At 37.8% G+C, this 25,717-nt stretch overlaps 1 protein-coding gene across 1 annotated transcript in view; it reads left to right on the plus strand.

The window, feature by feature from the left end:
- LOC149798862 (uncharacterized) overlaps positions 1–25,717 on the plus strand; it is a 274,739-nt gene that overhangs the window by 236,293 nt on the left and 12,729 nt on the right. Inside the window, exons 16-18 of the mRNA XM_089957774.1 lie at positions 4,040–4,162; positions 5,877–7,005; positions 8,051–9,014. Coding sequence (XP_089813900.1) covers positions 4,040–4,162; positions 5,877–7,005; positions 8,051–9,014 — 2,216 coding nt within the window. The remainder of the gene's footprint in view (positions 1–4,039; positions 4,163–5,876; positions 7,006–8,050; positions 9,015–25,717) is intronic.

Raw genomic sequence — 25,717 nt, forward strand, 5'->3', positions numbered from 1 at the left:
TGGCATGTCCTCAATGTGGAAAGTTTTGTTGGATAAGGGAGATAAAGCAACAAAGGACTCTCCAGTTAGAAAATGCAGGAAATTTTCATGATCAGAGACAACCCCAGCACCACATGACTCCTTGTTGCTGGTGATACCTACAGGTCTTGCCTCTCCTCAGGGTTTGACTCAACAGCTCTTATTATTCAGCAAGGGCATGAGCAAAACAAAGCATCCTCTCCCTCAGCCAATATATGGAGCAGTCACATGGATAAAACATCCTATAATCTGTCCCAACATTATGATGGGGATGACGTCCTCCTTACAACATGGCCTGTTTATGTTTTTACCAGCCTAGGCCTGCTTCAAAGGATCTTCAGGGGTAAAATCTCAACACATACATCATAAGTTATGAGAAGTCAATCTTGCTGTCCAGTCTGTCAAACCCAGTGTATACAAAAGCAGTTATGGTAATCAGTATAACCCACATATGGCCTCTCTGTTTATGATGCCAAGCTACCTGTCTCAACTTCTGACAGATGTCACTTCTCAATTCTCTCAACCCTTGGTCAATGGAGAGGACGCTTTAATATGTGACCGATAGGAAATAACAATTTCTACTTTAGGGTGTTCTACAAGTTTTGTCAGCAGCAGACCTCGACACTCTTCACCACCTCATTAGGCAGTTCAAGAGATGTCAGCCTCGCCTCATGCAAACAGAGACAATGATGATTGTTCTCAGGCTTCTTCATCACTTCTTGACTACACTGCCTTGGGAAAACTCAGCCTTCAGAGCTTCAAATGAACTTTCACTTCCAGAGTTCTGCCCTACTCCTCCTACCCTGTCAACCACCTGGGCCAGAGCTTCGGCATTTGTTGGTCTTATGATGAAAAAAAAAAAATCCAAGTTCAAATTACTTCTGCAGTCTGGCAAAATCACAGACATTTTTAACTCTTTACATCATCAATTACAAGATCCCAGCATCAACCATCTCATTTTCTCAAATCAAGTTTTCACTGACAGTTCTACTATTGCCATACATCAGCTTTTATTATTTCATGCCAACACTTGACCAAGATATCACAGCTTTGGGGATGACAAAACCATCCACCAGTCATATGGATTGAACATCTTTCAGTGACACTCAACAATTGGTAGCCATAGCCATGGGCTCTGTGTTGGACTTGGTGTTGATGGCTGTCTTCGAACATCACTGTTCATCATACCTTAGCCAATGTCACTACAGCAGCTACAAATTTGCAGTTTGTGGAACAAAATGCACTGCTCTCCACCTTCCTTAAGGATTATGATAACAAGCAACAATCACAACCATTATCCTCCATTATTCTCTGTTCTACTTTTTAATGGCCAGATCAAAGAAGTATGCAAATAAGTCAATAAGAAGACAACACCAAGACGGGCATTTCGGGACAAATTTTTCCAGCCCTCAACCACAACACCAAGACAGGGGCATTTTGCGACAAATTTTTCCACCCTTCATCCACAACACCAAGACAGGGGCATTTCGGGAAATCAACAAGAGGAACCAAGGGACATGACCCGAACACAAACATCTGACAAACTGACCTATCATAGTTCATCCCATTGAAAACCACAGTTCTTGTGAACCAAAGTGGACAAAATCCACAGAAGTAGTGGTCATTTATACCAAGGTTTTCCTACATGACTGCTTCCATCTCTCAAAAATGACATCATCTCTACACCACTCTTGCCACAGAACCTGGTAAGAGAGATGCTTCAATTCTTTGCTGTCGAATGAAACAAAATTTGCCACAATTAGCGAATCCAACAAGTGGTTTCCAGGGGACTCTGCATCACTTTCAAAACACTTCCTTCTCTGTCTTTATTCCCAAACTACAAAAATTCCAACAAACAATGTTATGCAGCAAGAAATAAATGACCTTCTCCAGAAAAAGGTGGTAGAAATCAATTGAAATATCAAGTTCAATGGGATTTTATTGCAGGCTTTTCTTTGTCTGAATGGCAAATGGCACTCTGTGCCCTGTCATTGTCTTCAGTGCCATCAGTCAATTCATTCATGCTATTTGGTTCTCAATGGAGACAACATGCCACATTTTAAATGCCGTTCAAGAGGGAAATCAATATCTTCATGTCACAAGGCTTCCAGGAAGTTCCTGCAATTCACCTACAATGACATATTCATCTACTCCCATTTGGATCTGACATCAGTCCCTGAGTCTTCACTCATCTGATGAACCTTGTTATGGCTCATGTCCAGACCATCTCAAAGGCAGTGACACCAAGTTCCCATGATGACCCTGCAAAAATATCAGGTGAGTTAAGTACTAGAGTACAGTATGATGACCCTTGTTACACTGCTTACAAATCTGGGTTTTCTCATGAACGTGGATGAATCCAACCTAGTACTATCTCAAAAATTTGTTCATCTATGTATGGAATTCAACTTGTGTGTAAACAGGGTATGTCCTGCTCAGGAACAGTCATTGAAAATTAGAACCAATGTGTCTTTGTGGCTGTCAAGGAATCTCTCTCCACATTTGAATTCCTTTACCTCCTAGGCTTGCTAAACACCGCAATAGACATCATCATCCTAGGTTGCCTTTGTATGTGCCTGTTAAAAATGATTATTTTATCCCAATGGAGGCCAAAAGTTTGCCCTCTGGACCAGCCTGTCTCCATTTGCACAAATATGAGGTACCATCTGCATACTTAGAGCAACACTAACTTGGCTCACAGTGGGTATACCTCTGCAAGTACAACTGCCAGAGATGACTGTATGGATGCAAATGCAGAAGGCTGAGGGGCACATTACTACCGTCTTTCTGGAAAGCCAGTGAAGTGTAGTCTCCCCAGGACCAGTATGTACATATCAATGTCTTAGAGATGAACGTTATTTTGAAAGCCTTTCACTGGTGGCAGGAACTTTTAATGGGACGGGGAGTCCTCATCCTGTACAGCAGTTCTGCAGTGGTGACTTATCTCAAACATCAAGGTGGAACAACAAATCCATGTCCAAGTTAATCGTATTCCTGGACGTCTGAACATAAGAACAGATTCTTTGTCCTGGAACAATCAACTTATACTGATGGAATGGTCTCTCCCTCCCCCAGTTTTCACTCAGATTTGTACCTGATGGGAGTGAACATTGGTGGACCTCTTTTGTGACATGGTGGAATACCAAACACACAACCTTTGTCATGCCAGTCCCAGATCCCAAAACCTGAGCAGTTGACACACTATTCATAAATTGCCCTAACACATACACCTTCCTCCAACACCTCTGATTCCAAAGCTGATACAAAAAGCAGGAGAATTGGAGTGTTGCCTCATACTGATTGTACCACTCAGATGGGAGAAGTCCTGGATCAGTGACCTCGTCAATCTCACAACAGAAATTCCCCAGAATATAGAGAATTTCCCTCATCTACTCAAACATCCACGATGGCAGTTCTTTCACCCAACCCAGAGCTATTGAACCTGCTTGTCTGGATCTTATGAAACAGGCCCTCAGAAATAAACTGTTTTCACAACCAATCATGGAAAGAATAGCTCAAGCAAGACTGAGAATTACAGCTAGATGTTTGTACCATGATTTAATTGTCAGGGTTTTCCAATTATTTTCACAACTATCTGATGATTATTCATAATTTTTTAAAATAACATATTATAGGTTTTATCATATTGATTTCATAGCATGTGTATGATTTTTAAAATTAAATAAAAAACATTAAAATGCTCCTTTCATGCTTTTTATATAATCATTACTCACATTCATGTGATCCCCTCTAGAAAGGTCACTTCCCATAAAGGATGATTTTCCTGCTGCAGAAAAGATGGTTTTATAACAGTGATCACCGTTAGGGTTTATCTTCCTAACTTTTATTTGCAGTCTTTTATATTTACATTTTTTATAAGTTTATGTGTTTGTTCATCATGTAGCAGTTAATGTGCTGACATGCTGCTTAATACATATTTGAGTCTGGCCAAACTGTCAATGGCAGTTTGTTATAGATGCAAACCTTTTTTAATACCATTTTATTATTGTATCTTTTTTAGAGAACACACCAATCCTGTCCTTCTACAAGGAGAGCCTGGGGAAGAGCCAGCTGATAGGTTCCAGCCTTCACGGCCATTTGAACTGGATGGCAAACTTGCAGACGTGGAATATAACTATCCTTGGTGAGAACATGAACACTGGCTGCAGTTCTTCCAAACATTATTCAGTATCCAGGGTTTATTTCATTTTCAAATCCCATGCTAGTCTTATGTGTGAGCTTACCCATCTTGAATCATTGCCTTACTACAATTTCATTAAGTTTATTAAAAATCCTCTGTAAGTTGAGAGGGGCCCTGAGTGGCCGAGTGGTCTAAAGCGCTCTCCGTTACGGATCACTGCCATCTCACCTCTGTCTGCGTGGGTTCGAGTCTCAGATTCAGCCAATGTGGGTATGTGAGAAAGCTTGCCAGTAGCTTCTCGTGGGTCAGTGGTTCTTTCCAGGGTTTTCCCGGGTTCTTCCTCCACCATTAATACTGGCCGCCATGTATAGCCTATCTTGTGCTGAAAAATGGCGTTAAACCCTACAACAACAACAACTGTAAGTTGAGATGTTACAGTGCCTAGCTAGTGTAAGCTGAGATGTTACAGTGCCTAGCTAGTGTAAGTTGAAATGTTACAGTACCTAGCTAGTGTAAAAATTGAGATGTTACAGTGCCTAGCTAGTGTAAAAATTGAGATGTTACAGTGCCTAGCTAGTGTAAGTTGAGATGTTACAGTGCCTAGCTAGTGTAAGTTGAGATGTTACAGTGCCTAGCTAGTGTAAGTTGAGATGTTACAGTGCCTAGCTAGTGTAAAAATTGAGATGTTACAGTGCCTAGCTAGTGTAAAAATTGAGATGTTACAGTGCCTAGCTAGTGTAAGTTGAGATGTTACAGTGCCTAGCTAGTGTAAGTTGAGATGTTACAGTGCCTAGCTAGTGTAAGTTGAGATGTTACAGTGCCTAGCTAGTGTAAGCTGAGATGTTACAGTGCCTAGCTAGTGTAAGTTGAGATGTTACAGAGCCTAGCTAGTGTAAGATGAGATGTTACAGTGCCTAGCTAGTGTAAGATGAGATGTTACAGTGCCTAGCTGGTGTAAGTTGAGATGTTACAGTGCCTAGCTAGTGTAAGATGAGATGTTACAGTGCCTAGCTAGTGTAAGTTGAGATGTTACAGTGCCTAGCCAGTGTAAGATGAGATGTTACAGTGCCTAGCTAGTGTAAGATGAGATGTTACAGTGCCTAGCTGGTGTAAGTTGAGATGTTACAGTGCCTAGCTAGTGTAAGTTGAGATGTTACAGTGCCTAGCTAGTGGAAGTTGAGATGTTACAGTGCCTAGCTAGTGGTACTTAGACAATATCAGGATTTGTTTCAGGTGCAAAAAAAAAGTGGAAATGATGCAGTCACTTTTTACTTTTAAAATTGAATGCCTGGAAACATTTTATTTCTGAAACATGAATCAAGAAATTCCCAAAAATTGAAGAAAATCTTACAATTTCATCCAAGATGTAGCAAGTCACTTACCATGATTATTTTAGATATTATAAATGCATTTTAATTTGATTTACTTGATATCTCTTGACCAGTAATTATCCGTGTAGCACACTTGATTCCAGTAACTCACCTTTGTTGTTGTGAAAAATTAATTGTAATTCTTGATGCTTTACATATTTTATGTCTGTCAAGAAATTCATATATGCATGTGAGATTTTATGTTTGTCAGTTAATTCCAAGATGCATGTGAGATTTCTCATGTAGGTTTCAAGGTTTGAATCAAATGTTTTCATATAGTTGGTCCTAAACTGTGTTGATCTGAAGGAAAATTTGAACAAATTGAAATGTTATGTCTATACTCGCAGGTAACCTGACAAGTTGTCCCAGTTATTTGACAGTTGAACTTTATGACAAGTACCTGAGTGGCCGACTGGACAAGTATGAGGTGCTGGTTATATGTCCAGTGGAGTTTAGGATCAGTGTACAGCTGGAAGACCAGCAGGCAAACCTCCCTGATGTGTTTGTGGTCCTCATTAATGACACTACGACCAGTCACCAAGTAGTCCTGACCTCCATCAGGGAACCAGTCCAACTTCATACTACTGCAAAAACTGAACCGGCTGTCATATTCCATCACCAGTCACCATGGATACCAATCGTTGCAATTATCATATTTTGTAGCATGATTTGCATATTTCTGCTAGTTATTTACATTCTTTGTGATAGGAAGAGGAAGGTTAGGACTGACATTACATTACCAAAACCTGATCTAGGTACAACAATAACACTTCTTAGCAATACAGAAAAAACACAGAAGGAACAAGTCATGACCCAAACATCAAAGTTTATAGTAGTATTGTTACTCATACTGTATATGATATATGCATTAGTATTTACATTCTGTACTATGTTTGGTGTTTTATATCTACTACAGAATCACAGTGTTGCTAACCTTACTCTTGTATCAAATACGAGTGCCAAAATTCAGAACAGGATTCAGACTGAACTGCAGCACATGAAGAATTATGAAAGAAAGGAGACATTGCGTATCCTAAATATGACACAAGAGCGACACGAAGGATGTGCTTTCTACCTCAACAAGTCTCTGAATGATGCAATTCAAAAGCATCAAGAATTGCTTAGGGACAATCTCTTAGAAATTTATCAGCTGAATGGAACAGTTCAGCTTATGATTAAACATTATTTTCAGAAAATGTCTGAACATTATCATAATAAAATAATGGAATTCATCGCTGACTTTAATGACACACTTAACAAAAACCTGCACAAGATTCGCACACGCTATGCTGCTTACTTGAGAAAAGTCGCAGAAAACAGGTGGCTGGAATTTCCAAAAGAGGTTTTCATCCATCAGCTGCATGATGAAGGTCAGGAGGTGAGCAGTGTCAAAAACAAACTTGGGGAATTCCTGACCTGGCTCGAGATAGGTGAAGTGGAGGAAGTCATGGGGATCAAGGACAACTTTTTGAGCAGGTATGTATTTGAGCTGATATCTCTCAGTTTAAATTCATATATGGATATTTCTATTTTCCATTGTTGATTGTACACCAAGATCTCATTACTTGTCTCAGGTATTCACAATGGTGTTGGTATAGGCATTCTTAGAGTGGTATTGAAGATGGAAGAAATTAGAGAACTGCAAAAAAAATCAGCAACTTTAAGTGGGCAACTACATATTTGTTTACATTCAGAGAGTCAGAATATAACTCAGAAAAAGAAGGGGCAATTGGGCAATGCAGTTGTATTCCAAAATGTAACCCAGAAACAAAAGCGTGAATGGAGTGAAGCAGTTGCTATCCAGAATTTAATTAAAAAAGGAAGGGTTAATTAGGCAAAGCAATTGCTATCCAGAATTTACCCCGAAAATGAAGGGTTAATTGGGCCAAGCAGCTGCTATCCAGAATTTAACCCCAAAAAGAAAGGGTTAATTGGGCAAATCAATAGCTGTCCAGAATTTACCCCAAAAAGGAAGGGGTGTAGGAGCAATGCAATTGCTATCCAGAATTTATGCCAGAAAAAGAAGGGTTAATTGGGCAAAACAATTGCTATTCAGAATTTAACCCCAAAAGGAAGGGATAAAGGGGCAATACAATTACTCTACAGAATTTCACCCAAGAATGGAAGGGGGTAAGTGTCAGAGTAATTTCTATAAAGAATTTAATGCAGAAATTGTAGGAGCAATGATGCAAAGCAATTACTATCCAGACTGCTAGCTAGTTGTTCCATCACATGAAATTTAGATGCACTACTTTTTGAAAATACTGCACATTGGTTACAATGGGAATAAAAACACACATGATAAGTAAGATCAGCTGGAATTTAACTTCATGGTGAGCAGAGTTTTGCATTGCTAGTTACATTTGCCTGTAATTTTCAGTTGCATACCAATAACAAACATATACATGTATTTGAGGGTATATTTTTATTTAAGGTCAAAACTTTGTCTCTGATTAAGGGCTCAGATAGGGAATAATGCAATCTTAAGTTTGATTGTGATTCTTAATCTTTAAATTTGTAGATTACTGAGGTTGATGCCAAAAGTTGAGCTATCCAGCTTCCTCCCCAGAGCCTCAATGACCACCAGTGGTGGTGCAAGGCCAGAGGACACTTTGCAAGAATTGGCCAGTGACAATGTACCAGTCAGCTGGTTCACATTTACCTCACACTCCCAGGAGAGTGACTTCTACATAGGTAGGCCTGACCAAACAGGCTTTCCTGACATCTTCAAACAAGCAGATGAAAATACCATCAGGAACATGAAGCGAATTTTGTACCCCGTTGTCATTGGGGTATTTATTTTTCTGGATATCTTTCTTTTGGCTTTTCGCTTCTCTTGGGCCTTGAAATACCTGCAGCAGTTTAAAAAAGGGATCAAAGAAAGTGTACCTACAGACTCAATTACTAGTAAAATTCATTTTATTCTAACTGGAATTTACTACAAAAAGACTGATGATCCATTTGAACATCCATATGAATTTTATAAGGAAAACATGGAGGAACTTTGGGGAGAGAAACATGAGCTGTACTTTTTATATTGCCAAGCTTCACAAAAGTCTAAAGAGGATATTTTACGGGAAATTTGGTCTCGAAATCACAGTTTGAAACCAAAGACATCCACTGTGGAGAAGAAGTCAAACTGCACTTCAACAAATTTGACAGAATGTTTGAAAAAAAACATGATGTATCTTTACAGACTTATAATTTCTCGGTTTTTCTGGAGATTTATACTGATCTGTGCTTTCTTGTTATTTCTGTGCTTAGTTACAAAGGCAATTGACGATCTTGTTACCTTGGAGATGGCTTCATTTCTGACAGACACTGAAGCCATGTTAAAGATCTTGAAAAGACAGAGTGAAATGACAAATTCTGTAATAGTTCAATATTGTGATCATGTGAACAAGTTTCTGAGAGAATATCAGAGTGATTTGGACATGGATCTGGACTCCATAAACTCACTACTACAGAAGGCCCTGACTGAACAGGTGAGAATCATTTTTACATATATATATATATATACATATATATATATATATATATATATATATATATATATATATATATATATATATATATATATATATATATATGGGCAGTCTATTGTCTAAGCAGCATGGACAGTCTGTTGTCTAAGCAACATGGGCAGTCTATTGAAGACTTCCTACAGATGTGCCATCACCTAATGCTAGATCTCAGACTGCCACCGTTGTAGACCAAGATCTCCCATCAAATAATGGTATGGCCACCAACAGTATAAAATGTTAGATATGTGATTCTACTGGTAGTCAGCCCAAAATATCATTCATACTGTTTTACAGTTGAAATTTACCACTTTTGAAATTTAAAAGAACTTTTTTTACAGATTTAATTTAAAAAACAAACAAACACGGTATTTGTATGTGTTCTGTCAATACATTAGAGAGGCTGCCAGAACCAGTCTGCTGGGAAAATGTGAGATGCCTTTTGAGAAGAGCAATAAAAGAATTAAAGGCGGTCATGATGTCTTCAAAGCTTTTGATGAAAATTGGCTGACCATTGGAGCAAAGGAGAAACGATGGACACACCAGCCATAATAAATTATTTCATCACACTAAAGTAAGTATTTTTAATTTTATCATGTTTAATTATTGTTGTATTGTTTTAATTAAGAGGAATATTTTAGGGCAACTCTTGCATTTCTCCTTCAAATTCATTTCTCAATCACATTAATGTTAGGAATATAAGTCCTACTACCTCCCGAATCCAGCCCTCCCAAAGATGAAAATTCATCTTTATGTCTATAAAATATCAACAAAGGGTGATAACTCTTGCCCATTACCTCCCCATGCCAGCTACAGTTGGTGCTAATTAAAAGCTTTCGCTGTGAACTGGATATACATAGTTCACTTCACCTCTCAAAAACTAGTTGGATTTTGTGTTATATTTATCATCTTTTGAGGACTACATTTTTTCAGACTTATTGCATCTTTTTCTACAGGTGGTGTACTTTATTTTTTAAATTTTGACAATATATTGTGAACATTTCTTCACCTACATGGTTCTCACAGCTACATGGTAATGGAATTATATATTCATAGTTTGTGTTTATGCATGCTATTTATTTAACACCCCTTACATTGTTAACATTGTTAACTACTATTATTATTTTTCTTTCTTTATTCCTTTGTCATTTCAGAACATAGCAATAATGATTAAGTACAAAACCAGTGAGGATTCACATGATCCATACATGCCAACCATTACACTTTTGGTGTAATCATTATGCTTTTTCACGAAATTGTTGTGATTTTTTATTACCATCTAATTAATTCCACTCGTACCAATTTGAGAATATTCTTAATAGATGACTGCTACGTAAGAAATGCACAAGAGTACTTTTCTGATTTGCTATTAATAACAACTGTATATGATCCATTTCAGAGAAACCAGACATGTTTCTTCAAACATGAACTTTTCCTCACAAATTCATTAAAATTGATAAACTAATTAGGTAGCAGACCAGTATGTACTTTTAAACAAAATGGCGCCAGATGTTATGTGAAATGCTTTACATTGTGAGTTGTGGATATGTTATGTGATAGAAAATGTTAGAATATATGGCTCTTTTTAACTTCAAAACATGTATGATCAAGAAAAGGACAAATCAACACCACTTTACAAATTTAAAAAAAAGAATATGAGAGTAATATAATAAATGCTCTGAGCACATGATCATGTTCATTGCAGAATTCCAGTTCACAATAATTCAGTGAAAGTTATACATGTGGACTAGTTAAAGCAAGAGCTGAATATAAATAACTTTTCAGTATATTTTTTGTTTATATTCCGGTTTAAATCCATATGGATTTTGCCCTTTATGACAAGAACTTTGAGCAGCTCCAGAACCAGGTTAGTAGCAAAAATAAAAGTGTTTTTTTCTTCACACATGCTGTAATTCTGACCATATAATATATAGATTTCACTTTTTACTCCCAAATTATGCTTTTTAGCCACTTATAGTAGCAATAGTTATTCTTATACCTCTCAGTGTGGAGTTGGAATGTATGATGATCCATGAGGAGTGTGGAGTTGGAATGTTTGATGATCTGTGAGGAGTGTGGAGTTGGAATGTATGATGATCCATGAGGAGTGTGGAGTTGGAATGTATGATGATCCATGAGGAGTGTGGAGTTGGAATGTATGATGATCCATGAGGAGTGTGGAGTTGGAATGTATGATGATCCATGAGGAGTGTGGAGTTGGAATGTATGATGATCCATGAGGAGTGTGGAGTTGGAATGTATGATGATCCGTGAGGAATGTGGAGTTGGAATGTATGATGATCCGTGAGGAGTGTGGAGTTGGAATGTATGATGATCCATGAGGAGTGTGGAGTTGGAATGTATGATGATCCGTGAGGAGTGTGGAGTTGGAATGTATGATGATCCGTGCATCGCCTGCACCAAGTGGACATCTTCATCTACCTGCAGCATGTGTGCTAATTGGTAGGATGATACATGTACCAAGGAAAAATTCAAAAAACAAGAAGCAGTGGAGAAAATCAAAGTGTGAGCGCACTGATGTACTGAGTATCCCCTAGCATAATGGGTGTCTCACATTGTTAATGTTGTTAACTAGTATTATTATTATTTAAATTTTTTTAATTCCGTTTTCATTTCAGAACATAACACTGACAACAAAGCACTGTGCTTTTGGTAGGCAATGACAAAGTTGATTAGCTTTGGTCCAGTTTTTCCCCATCCTTTCATCTTCTTCTCTTCTAGCCAAGAATTCCAGCACTATTGTGAATGAATTTATACCGAATTCTAGGCAGCCCATTTGGTATAAGGACCCCCATGCATGTCCTGGGGAGGTTATCAATGAGTCATACTCCTTAGCCACGCCTTAGTTTGACACTGTACTGGTTACTGTCCATACTGTCCAGCCATCCAGTCTGTGATCCATATCAGTGACCATATGACTTCCAATGGTATACTGAACCATGCCTCATCAAGCACAGCAAAGGAATGTTGGATTTTTCCAGGGATCTTATGGATAGATCTATCCATTCATCTAAGATTACCTCTTCATCAGTAATTCTGCCATCTACGCTACTATCTGTCCATTCATCTAAGATTACCTCTTCATCAGTAATGCTGCCATCTACACTACTAACTGTCCATTCATCTAAGATTACCTCTTCATCAGTAATGCTGCCATCTACACTACTATCTGTCCATTCATCTAACATTACCTCTTCATCAGTAATGCTGCCATCTACACTACCAACTGTCCATTCATCTAAGATTACCTCTTCATCAGTAATTCTGCCATCTACACTACTAACTGTCCATTCATCTAAGATTACCTCTTCATCAGTAATGCTGCCATCTACACTACTATCTGTCCATTCATCTAAGATTACCTCTTCATCAGTAATGCTGCCATCTACACTACTAACTGTCCATTCATCTAAGATTACCTCTTCATCAGTAATGCTGCCATCTACACTACTATCTGTCCATTCATCTAAGATTACCTCTTCATCAGTAATGCTGCCATCTACACTACTAACTGTTCAACTGACTCTGGCACTGACAAATATTGACAAGCCATCCATAACGGTACCATCCTACAGATACTGCTAGCCATTTACTCATGGCTTACCCTCTGGAATGGTACCATGGCAGCCTTAGAGAAGATTGCCATGCCTTGTCTATACCTCCGCATATGCATTGTTTAGATGTAGATCACTTGAACATGGCCAGTATGGGAATAGAACTGATGATAGCTCCTACTCAAATCCACCATGGAGAGGACTGAGTCTAGTTTTAAAGCCGCTACAGAGGAAATATATCAGGTGTTGTCAAACACAGAATGTTCACCTTACCCTCTTCTATACCAACATAAAGGGTCATGGTTTCTGTCAATATTGATGATGAGGAAGTCAACCCTTCCTTTTGTCTTCTCAGCTGGGAAAAATGAAGGAAATTTCTAAAGTCTTTCTGCCAAGATCATTGATTCAGGCAATGCCAAAGCCTTTTTCCTGAGACTGATGTAGGTAGAGAACTCATTCCGACAAGTTTTCTACAGTTCTCCAAGCATTTGATAAAATCAACACCATGGTCAATATCTCTTTACCTACTTACCTACTTACCTATCTTGAAGCTCATTCGTAATATTGTGGCTACGATTTTGATGTTGGATTTGGCATCACTGATGATCTTCCGGCTGGCAGACAAGGCTGGCAATAACCATACCTGGAGTTACAGCTAGAATCTATGGTGATTAACTGGGCAGCTCTCCATGCAATGGCAAATGCAAATGCATTGATGGCTTCCAATAACTTGGATCTTGTATGACAGGACACATGCTTATGCTTTACCTCTCAATCTGACTGCCACATATTTCCACATTTAAACCCATCCATCCTCATGGAAATTGTGCCTCACATACTCATTTCCATTTTACATCATCTAGGTTTTCTGATCAATTGGGAAAAGTCCAACCTTTATTCATCTAAACAGTTCATCCATGTGAGTACAGAATTTCTCACCCACCTGAACTTTGTTCGTCTTTCTGACCCTTGGGTGATTTGGATCATTAACCTTACAGAGTCCACATCCATCAAGAAATGGATAATGGCCAGTGAGTTTCTGCAGCTTCTCAGATTATTCAGTGCATCAGCAGATCTTATTATGGTGGGTTGCCAGTACATGCTCTGTCTGCAGATGGCCTTGATCTCTCTCAATGGCACCCTTTTTCAAGGCTGCCCCATTATCGAATCAAAATAACAAGTGAGATTGTCTTTCCTGGACTAGTGGTACAACCATGGCTGGCTCATGGCAGGAATACCACTAAAACATACCACACAAGATCTGACAGTATGCACAGTTACCAGCTCCCAGGATTGGGCAGCCCATATATTCCTGGACTTTGATACTGTCAGCAACCATTGGAGGTCTGGAAGACATCAGTCTCCACATCTGAGTCTCTTAGATTGAAAGCTATCATCAAAGCTTTTTAATTTTGGATTGACTGTCTTAAGAAAAAGGTCAAACTCATTATGTCAGACAATTCGGTGGTAGTGATGTATCTCCTCAAACAGGATGGTACCAAATCACCCCATCTGGGAATTTCACTGTTGGTGCTTGAAACACAGTATGGCCATCCAAATCAAATATATTCTTGCAGACTTGGTGTCTTGGACCATTCTGTCTTGGAGAGGACATATTCTCCATACAGAATGGTCCCTCCATCTGAAAGTTCTTCATCAGAGTGCCATTTATGGGGGCATCCACTGATAGATTTTTTTGCAACCAGATGGAGTCACAAACTACCCACCTTCATTTCACTGGTAGCATGATCCAAGGCATGGTCTCTCAATGCTCTTCTCTGAGTTGGGAGGGTTTTTGGACCTTTGCCTACCCTCAACAATCTTAGTTCTAAAGGTCAGAGAGAAATTCAGGGGCCAGAAGTGCAAATGATTCAGATTGCCCCTCTTCAATTAGACAAATCTTGGATCTAGTCTATCTAACAATAGATCTATCCAGGAAGATCCCAATCAGTGTGAATCTTCTCAAACAACCTCAGACCCACATGTTCCATCCTTGCCCAGAGCACCTTCTCCTTCATGCTTGGAACTTATCAGGACAGCCTTGCAACAAAAAGACAATTCAATCCTTCAGTCTTTCATGAGCTAGAATGTCCTCCACTTTAAAGGCTTACAAAGAGAAGTGAGTGGCACATTTTCAGTTATTGGTGCAATATCAAGAACATTGTCCCTTTGAATGCCTCTGTCACACAGGTAGCTGACTTTTTTATCTTTGGCTGTTGAGAAAAAATTGGCTTCAATTATTTTTATTATGATTCTGTGGTGATAAAAGTAACAGAAAAGAGTGAGAGCCAGCAATTTTATAAAATAATTTATTTCCTTCTACTACAAAGTGAAAATATAAAAAATAACTTATGTTATTGTGAATTAAATCCCAAATGATCCTAGAATTTGTAACACAATTCCTAATGAATAAAGTTCTGAATAAACTTTGATGGTATTCCAAATCTCCAATGCTGAAGGTGTTGATGTGCCTGTGATGGCCTGTGACATGGTGATGTGCCAACATTTTTTTGTTGAATCACAGTAATATAATCCAAGATTATATCCTTATTTGAATTTCACTATAAATCCAGGTTGTGTCCAAAAATATTATTTTTGAGCACTTTGTATTTCCAGAGAAGGATATTTTGAATTAAATTTCACCAAAATCAAATGTACTGCACAACTGATTCTGCTCAGATGTGACAACATTAATGACTAATATTCTGATAAACATTATTTATTTAATAAAAACCAAAGACATGAAAAGAATATCCTGATGAACCTAAAAAGTTCATTGTTCTAGAGCAATAAGCTCTGCTACAGTAAAGCATGTGACAAACCTCTTTTGTATCATCATTATAATGTACACAAGATCTATGTGAAGAAATTTGAATGTCCTTGACTCTTCTTAAGGTAATAATCCTTATAGTTATCCAGTGTTGTTTCCAAACTGTCACTGATCTTGGACAAGGTCAGCTATTAGATACAATTTTACATTACCTATTGCATATAAGGAAATAAAAAGAAACTAACGATGCAAGTTAAATCTTCATACCATTCTCTGAAATCACACACATTCTGTCATCATGGCAGGAAGGATCTTAACAAAGACCTCTCTGATTTGTTGTCCAGCTATGACTTACATAGTAAGAGGAATCTTTCCTGGGTTCTGACTTGGCTGTATTCAAAAAGGTTTGAGCCTTTAGCCAGGACCTTGCTGAAGCTTCTTTCATACAAAACCTGTTTTCTGATAGAATTAGCTTCGGCATGCTGAGTCTGTGAATTAATGCCCTCTTGGTTGACCTGGACTAACTTCAGTTTCAATCAGTTGGCTCAGCTGTCCTTAAGATGCAACTTGGTTTTGTCACCAAGAACAGGTTGCCATTCATGGACAATCAAAAGTCATCATATGTCCTGTCTCCTGTATTGACATATCCCAAGAGGCTTTCAAACAGGATTTGGCATGTGCACATAGACTTTATTTGAAGCATACAGAGCCACTTCATGAGGCTCAAAAATGCCTCTTTGTTTAAATTCAACTTTGGAAAGAGGACATAACCCCTCAAGCCCTCTCATCATGGCTGAAGTAGGTAATATTTACCGTCTACTCTGTACTAGAACAGAGTCATCTCATGAAGTCATGGCTGAAGTAGGTAATATGTACCATGTTCTCTGTACTAGAACAGAGTCATCTCATGAAGTCATGGCTGAAGTAGGTAATATGTACTGTGTACTCTGTACTAGAACAGTCATCTCGAGAAGTCATGGCTGAAGTAGGTAATATATACCATGTACTCTGTACTAGAACAGAGTCATCTCATGAAGTCATGGCTGAAGTAAGTAATATGTACTGTGTACTCTGTACTAGAACAGTCATCTCGAGAAGTCATGGCTGAAGTAGGTAATATATACCATGTACTCTGTACTAGAACAGAGTCATCTCATGAAGTCATGGCTGAAGTAAGTAATATATACCATATACTCTGTACTAGAACAGAGTCATCTCATGAAGTCATGGCTGAAGTAAGTAATATGTACTTTGTACTCTGTACTAGAACAGAGTCATCTCATGAAGTCATGGCTGAAGTAAGTAATATGTACTGTGTACTCTGTACTAGAACAGAGTCATCTCATGAAGTCATGGCTGAAGTAAGTAATATGTACTGTGTACTCTGTACTAGAACAGAGTCATCTCATGAAGTCATGGCTGAAGTAAGTAATATATACCATGTACTCTTTACTAGAACAGAGTCGTCTCATGAAGTCATGGCTGAAGTAAGTAATATATACCATGTACTCTGTAATATATACCATGTACTCTGTACTAGAACAGAGTCATCTCATGAAGTCATGGCTGAAGTAAGTAATATATACCATGTACTCTGTACTAGAACAGAGTCATCTCATGAAGTCATGGCTGAAGTAAGTAATATATACCGTGTACTCTGTACTAGAACAGAGTCATCTCATGAAGTCATGGCTGAAGTAAGTAATATATACCGTGTACTCTGTACTAGAACAGAGTCATCTCATGAAGTCATGGCTGAAGATCTCTGCTTCTGGAAAAAAAATTCTACAAGCCTTTCCTTCAATTGTAATGTTTCTGTCAAAGATTTTGTAAAGGCAGTCACTTGACACACACAGTCAACTTCATCAAGTTTTTATCTTGAAGATTTGGGTCCACAATGACACACTCTGGATTTGTTAGACCCAGTCTCAGATGCACGAGTGGCTACCAGGCCCAAATGACATCAGCACAGCCTCCAGATGAATACCCTGTGCATTTGCTAGATTCACCCAAAACTTGTATGTTGTAAGAAGATTTCATTTTTTCCAGACATGATCCACTTCACCGCTGGTAATGCTGCTCATAATTAGGAAAGTAGATCAGCCTTCATCCAATATTCTCCTTGCAGAGGATACCTGGGGTATAGGCTGGATATACTCAATTGTCCCTCCACCTATTACATATTCTCCTAATGATCCGGAAATGTATTTGAAGGAGAACGCACATTTTTAGTATATACATGTATTAGAAGTTCAAGAGTGATAGGATATCAGAGTTTAATCATGTGTGTGTTTCAAAGGTATGCATATTTTGTATTTCATGCACATAAATTTAGTTCAATCTCTAGATGAAATAGATCCATTAGCAGTATATTGCAAGCTAATTAATTTTAATATTGTAGTAAATTATTCATAAAAGCATAAATACAACATGTCTTTTTTATTGTTAATTTAAAGTCTAAATCAGTCTTTCCTTTTTTATTTTATTTACAGTGGTGAAACCTGCCAACAGATTTTGGATCAGAGCCATGAAGAGAAAGAATCCCGTCAGGATCAAAATAAGGAATACAGCTTAAGTCCAAGAGGAAGAACCCCGTCAGGATCAAAATAAGGAATACAGCTTAAATCCAAGAGGAAGAACCCCGTCAAGATCAAAATAAAGAATACATCTTAAGTCCAAGAGAAACAATCCGTCAGGATCAAAATAAGGAACACATCTTCACATTTTAAGTCCAAGAAAAAGAACCTGTCAGGATCAAAATAAGGAATACAGCTTAAGTCCAAGAGAAAGAACCCCATCAAGATCAAGATAAGGAATACATCTCAAGTCCAAGAGAATGAACCCGTCAGGGTCAAAATAAGGAATAGAGCTTAAGTCCAAGAGGAAGAACCCCGTCAGGATCAAAATAAGGAATGCATCTCAAGTCCAAGAGAAAGAACCCCGTCAAGATCAAAATAAGGAATACATCTCAAGTCCAAGTCTGGAGCTTCTTCCATGGAGTGAACATAACTTGCAGGACTATTTTAGGGCAGTCAGCAACCTTACAAACCCAGCAATAGACAAACTGAGTGAAGCTAGAACTTCTTTGCAGATTGAAGATAGCTGTCCTGTCATTACAAAATTCTAATGCTGATACATAAAGGATGTTATCCATTTTAGTGCTGATATATAGAGGATGTAATCCATTCTAATGCTGATACATAGAGGATGTTATCCATTCTAATGCTGGTACATAGAGGATGTTATCCATTCTAATGCTGATACATTGACGATGTTATCCATTATAATGCTGATACATAGAGGATGTAATCCATTTTTAATGCTGATACATAGAGGATGTAATCCATTATAATGCTGATAAATAGAGGATGTAATCCATTTTTAATGCTGATACATAGAGGATGTTATCCATTATAATGCTGATACAAAGAGGATGTTATCCATTATAATGCTGATAAATAGAGGATGTAATCCATTTTTAATGCTGATACATAGAGGATGTTATCCATTCCTATGCTGATACATAGAGGATGTTATCCATTATAATGCTGATACATAGAGGATGTTATCCATTCTTCCAGGGGGAAATCTGGACTGGAGAACTACTGAGAGCCTGTTAATTGTGAAGCATAATAATCACAGTGAATGACATCAGTGGTTGCCAGACAACAATCTTGTGAATGAAACCAAAAATGCTTTCTAATTATATTACAAAATCTTTACAATGAAAAATAAGTTAAACAACTCTTCTGTTTTCATTAATTGACAATATATTAATTATTATTGTAACATTGCCATCAGTATCTAAATCTGATCTATATGCAATATTTGCTGGTTTATTATACTGTGAAGAGAATACATATGGCACAAAATGCACTTAGTTTGTTTTCAATTTCCCTGAAGAATGTACAATTTATGCCAATAAAAGTATACTGGTTTAAATGCCAGGCTACTGATCAAAATTTATAAATCTGTTGGTTTAAATGCCTGACTACTGATCAGGATTTCTGAACATACTTGTTTTGAAATTCTGGTTCTGTCAACTTTCTCAAATGCTGTAGTTGTACTGAGAATTTTTGTGGTAATAAGCTTTTCATGCATTTTCATTTAGTAACTGCACAAGTTTGTACACTATGTTTATCTATGAATTCAGCAGGAAGAACTTTTATTTTTTTTTAAAAACCCAGTAGCATCAGATTTATCCGTGATTCTTGCATCTGTCTCCATTTTGTGTGAGTCAAACTCCACTGCTGCAGAACAAATACATTTGGATGACTTTGGGTGATCTGTTGATGAGTGAAGAAAACTTGTTTCCTTAAATGCAACCCATGGTGGATAGGGCCTTTAGGTGGAGGCAAATGGGTTTGGATGAAGATACATACTATTGTTAACTGTGATAAAATTTCACAATTAAACAAGACTTAACAGAGTTGCAGTTTAATTGGGATTTTATGAACCTGTAAGTGCATGATGGATCACATGAGATGGAATTGGTCACATGATGAGTCAGTCTTTAGAGCATGATCAGCTTGGATGCCTCAGAGAACAACAATAGTGCGGGATATGCATGAAGATAATTAATTTGCATATGGGTGGGCATGTGATCCTGTAGGCACTTGCTGGTTCATAAAATCCAAATCAAACTGCAACTTTGGTAAGTCTTGTATAATTGTGAAATTTTATTTCCGCTGTAAGTGCCTCGGGATCCCATGAGATTTCAGAGTTTATGCATCCAAGCACAACAATGAAGAAAAAATAAAGTAAAATGTATACTTGTGATACTAGATAAAATTATAAAGAACAATATATAAACATCTTAGACTGAATCAAAATTTTTTATAGCTGGGACATCCCAAGCACAGCACTTCTGAAATCTAGGCTATCTGATACAGGATTATGATAGAACTTGCAGAAAGTGCAATCATTACTCCATCCTACAGTCTTAACAATTGTATGCAAAGACTGTTTCATTTTAGCTGCAGCAGTACTTGATGCAGCTCTAGTGCTGTTGGCCCCAAAAATGGATGTATCAATCCCTGCCTCCTTCATAACAGTCATGATCCATCTACCATAGCTATGGTGCTTTTAGGAACAGCTCTAAAAGGAGGTTGTGTGGTTATCAATAATTTTTTCTCATTTCCCCAAAGGGAAGAAGTTCTACTGATGTATTCTTGTAAGGTTTCAACTATATATAGTGTTCTATTATGATAAACAGCAAAAGTAATTTGTGATAGATGTTGACTAGGTTTACTTTGCATCCCTAATTAAGAAAACAACTCTATCAGAAAAAATAGTAATATCATCAATATTTATGACATGCAAAGTTTGGCATCTCTGGCCACTAAGTAAGGCCAACAGGAGCACTAGTTTCTGAGTCACTTGTTTCAAAGAAATGTTCCCAAAGGGAAACATTTTTTCCAGATGTTGAAGCACAGTTCTTACATCCCAGGTTATGCCTTAACTCCTCTCAAAAATCTTTTTATAAGCACATTATTACCTAGGTCAACACTACTACTCAATTTAACTAAACTAGATATAGCAGATTTGGCAGTGTTGATGGAGCTGTAACCTAAACCAGAGTCAAACATCTCTGTCAGGAAAGCCAGGACCAAATTTACAGGTGGATCAATAGGTTTCCCAACTGAAAAGTGCAACCATTTCTGGAGATTCTCTCCATGAGTCGAGTAGGACACTGGCATCTTGTCCTGATATGCCTTTATGGAACAAGGCTTTCCTGATGATGCTGAGGCAAGGTCAACAGGAATTAGCGAATCTGTCGAAGAGTGTACGATTGCTAAACAATTTGTCGCAAAAGGCAGGGAAACCAAGGCTGTGTTGTCCACAATGGTGCTAAAAGAACCACTTCTGCACAGTCATCTACTATTTTCTGAACAACACGTCCCACCAGGCTGAAAGGTGGGAACATATATAAAATTATGTCTGACCACATCATAGAGAATCATCAATGGCCCATGTATGTGGGTCTGGTCTATATGACACGTATTTGTGAATTTGATGATTCAATCTAGAGGCAATACATATCAGTATCAAATTGTCCAAATATTGCATGAATTTTATTAATGATTGCTTTGTTTAACATCCACTCTGCATCATCAGTGAAATTCCTACATAGGCGATCTGCTTCTAGTCATTATTCTTCCCAGGAAGATGGCAAGCACTCAACCAAAGCCAAATATCATGGGCCATTTGATCTAGTAATCTCCTCCTACCTCCCATTTTGTTAATGTAGGCAACAGCTACAGTATTATCCATGAAGATCCTGATGTGTAAGTTATATTTTATCCACAGAGAGACTTTAATGTCAGGAAGCAGACCTGCAATTCTAAAACATTGATGTGGCTCATTTTCTCAGTACTACTCCAGCAACCACCAGTTTTATCATCGTCTGTCTCATTTACCCCGCCTCATCCTGTAAGAGAACTGTCACTGTTGATAATAATGTCTGGGTTACCTCTGCAAATAGGCTTAAAACTGATTTTAACATTTTGGATCCACCATTTAATTGTATCTTTAGCATTGCTGGAAAGAGAAATTGATGCATCAGAATTGTCCTTATACATTTTCAGTAATCTTCTTTTCCAAAGAGAGGGGCATATTCTAAGTCTGGCTCACTAGCAACCATTGTGCTTATTAATTGTGCTAATTCACGAATAGTCAAATGTTTCCACTTAAACACTGTTTCACAGAACTCAATCAATGCCTGTGCCTTTCTCTCAGTCAATCTGTCATATTTACTGAATTAATGAGAAATCCCACAAAGTTGATAGTTTGTGTAGGTTGCAAAATGGATTTAGTTGGGTGTATTGTAAATCCTAAATTGTCCAATAATGCAGCAGTATGGTACACATTGTTTTGACACTCTAAGTATGTTGAACCTTGAAGAAGACTATGATCCAAATAGACAACATTGAGATAACCCATCTTACGGAAGGAAGAAAAAACAGGCTTCATTATTTTGGTGTATATTTGTGGTGCAGATGCCAGTCCATTTGGTAAGCAGGTGTACTGATAAAATTGTCCTTTCCAGTGAAAGCATAGATATTTGCAAAAAGCAGTGTAAACTGGAATAGAGTAATATGCATCTTTCAGGTCAATAGAAGCAAAATAAGAATCTTTGTGAACCATGGTCAGTGCTGTTTTTAATGGCTCCATTTTAAAATGGTGATGTGCCACATGTGCATTGAAAGCATACAGGTTAAGAATAATTCGGACGCTCCCATCACGCTTTTCTCTAGTGAAAATGTTAGACAAGTACTTTGCAAGGGCAAAGTTTATTCTCTCCAATACTCCCTTTTTCAGCTGTTTATCAATTTCAGTTGTAATTACAGTGGATTCTTTGTCAGAGAATTTTCTGTTTTGGAATACAAGTTTGGACTTTGCTGCTATCGAGTTCGAGTCTATAACCTTTTAGATTAGATAAAATCCATGCATCAGAGGTTATCTTATGCCATTTTTTAGCACACTGACTAACTTTACCAGCAACAAAATTTTCTGGCGTATTATATAAGGCTGGAAAAGAAACTGTGCTCTCATGACTGTGAAAACTGCTACTTACAGTTTTTGTGGAAGATGCAACACTGCCTCTGTTCACAAATCTTGATGGGGGTTGTAATGTCTCCTCTTTTTTGAGGTTCTGTTGTCACTGTTGGTATGGTTGCCATTGACAGGGCTGGGACCTGGCCCCCATCCTGAATAAAAAAGACTTAGGTCCTGCTTGAGCATCTTTATAATTTGAGTATCTTCCAGTGTTTGAAGCCGAAAGCTTTCCAGACACTTTGTTCCCCATCTGGTGAGCATCTGCAATATTTTTAACTTTTGTAGACAGATCATCTCCAAAAAGGAGGTCAGTTACCTTATTTTGGGGTGCACATCCATAACTGTAATAGAGATCCGGCTTGATCAGTTCTTTCCTTTTATGAGACATGTTACAAAATGCAGAAGAAAGCATCCACAATACATCACCAGCATCTGCAAGCAGTTTATTTTACATTTGCAGGTGTACCGTCTAACTTATTTTATATATAATTCATCCATGATCCTGAGAAGGGGAACATTAGCTTTAGCAATAGTTCCTTGGAACTTTTGGAGCTTGGCATCCATTTGTTTTGTAGCTTTGTTCATTTTTGCTCAGATTTCGGTATTTGCTTTAGGCACACTTAAATTTTTGCAATTTTGTGGCCTTAAATGTTTTTCACTCAAGTTCTTAAATTTTATCCTGTGCTATTTTGGCACTGAATCCTGCATTCACAACTTTGGCCAAGCTCTCCTGAATGGGCGGCCCACAACGTTTATGCACTTCATAAAAGTCGGAGAGTTCTTTCAGGATGTCATTTCCTTCAATTTCTGAGGGTAAATTTGGTGGTCATATTACTAAGTTTTGAAGGCCATGCTCGAAGTCATCGACATCTTCCTCACTTTCCACACCGGTGTTAGAAAGATCACTTACCTTGTTATGCTGAACTGTTTCCATCCATACACATTTCTGTGCCGATCCATCAAATCCCGGCATATCAGCCATGGTTTTTTGTGTGCTGTCAACTTAAGACTGTCAACTTGTGACTTCAAAGTTGTTACTGTAGCTGACAAATTTTTCAGTAATTCAAGCTGATGGTCCCACATCACTTGTGTGTCGCTTGTCATTCAATTAGACTATCATCTGGGCACCGCCATTGTTGTACAGATGTCACATTTTCTATCACCGACTCTCTCAAGATTTCAGTCACGTGACAAACTCTTATCAGTAATGGCATAGTCCCCTTATCTGTAGATGCAGGATTTCTCCTTGATTTTGATGCCACTACAGGGCATAGTTGTTCCCCTTTGGGAATCATTGTGTTTTGTTGCAACTGTGATGGAGAAATCCTTGGCCTTATGAGCTAAACGCTGCTTGGCTCTATTTTGCAATATTTCTCGCAATAGTCCATGCCCCGTACTAACAGGATACCTTTGGCTTTGTCCTGATTCCACCATTGTGCAAAGATGTGCAACAGACGATACTCAAAAACAATGAAACAATGAAGTATGGTACATTTATGACTGTATAATGCCTTTAAAATGGTAGAGGAAGTTTCTGCCTGATGCTAATTTCAAATTTGCATGAAAGTTCAGCTGTAAATTACTGGAATCACAAATATTTAAAACTCTGAAAAAAACACAAAGCACCACAGAAGTCTGACGTTTTATCACTAAAGTAAGGCCAAATCTCTGACAACATCAAATCACCTTATCGGTAATATAAATGTTCATTTATGTTACTGATAAGGTGATTTCATGTTGTCAGAGATTACTGATAAAACGTCAGACTCCTGTGAAAGTACTGACTACTTGATGCTGGACCATTCACTGACTCATCACATGACCAATTCCATCTCATGGGATCCCAAGGCACTTACAGGGGAAATAAAATGTAATATTTTACTGAAATAGTAATAATTATGATTATTATTAATCCCATTGAACTGTCCCAGTTGGAATGAGTGTAGTACATTATTAATGACCAACTACAGTGTACTACTACTACTATTGTGACTCAGCTAATCAGTACTTGAATAGTCACAGGTATCAACTAAAATTTATCGTGGATGAGGTAGGTTTTGGTAAATCAAAGATCTTGTGTTTTGTAGTTATCTTGGCATTGAGCTGTCCATTCTGCTCATAAAGACCTACCTTAAATATGTCTTAAAGGTCTACCTTAAATATGTCTTAAAGGTCTACCTTAAATATGTCTTAAAGGTCTACCTTAAATATGTCTTAAAGGTCTACCTTAAATATGTCTTAAAGGTCTACCTTAAGTATGTCTTAAAGGTCTACCTTAAATATGTCTTAAAGGTCTACCTTAAGTAATTGTCTTAAAGGTCTACCTTAATATGTCTTAAAGGTCTGTCTTAAAGGTCTACCTTAAATATGTCTTAAAGGTCTACCTTAAATATGTCTTAAAGGTCTACCTTAAATATGTCTTTAAGGTCTACCTTAAATATGTCTTAAAGGTCTGTCTTAAAGGTCTACCTTAAATATGTCTTAAAGGTCTGATTTAAAACAAGATGAAAGTCATCTTGTCAAAACCTCACACATCCATCTCTTTTGTCTCTGCACACAGTGTTTCACCATTTTCAGTCAAAATAAAATAAAATTTGCTTGAGGAAATATCATAGTTTATACACAGCATTGAGATTTTATCAGGTATAGCTTGATGTATAAACACAAATGATCTACTTTCTCAATCACATGACATGCACAGCCATCTGATTGGTTAACATGGAATCAGTATTCATGACATTGATTGGTGAATTCAGTTTACACTA

The sequence above is a fragment of the Sinohyriopsis cumingii genome, chromosome 5, assembly GCF_028554795.1.
Source record: "Sinohyriopsis cumingii isolate HCF-2022 chromosome 5, ASM2855479v2, whole genome shotgun sequence".
In the NCBI taxonomy this organism is placed as follows: Eukaryota; Metazoa; Mollusca; class Bivalvia; order Unionida; family Unionidae; genus Sinohyriopsis; species Sinohyriopsis cumingii.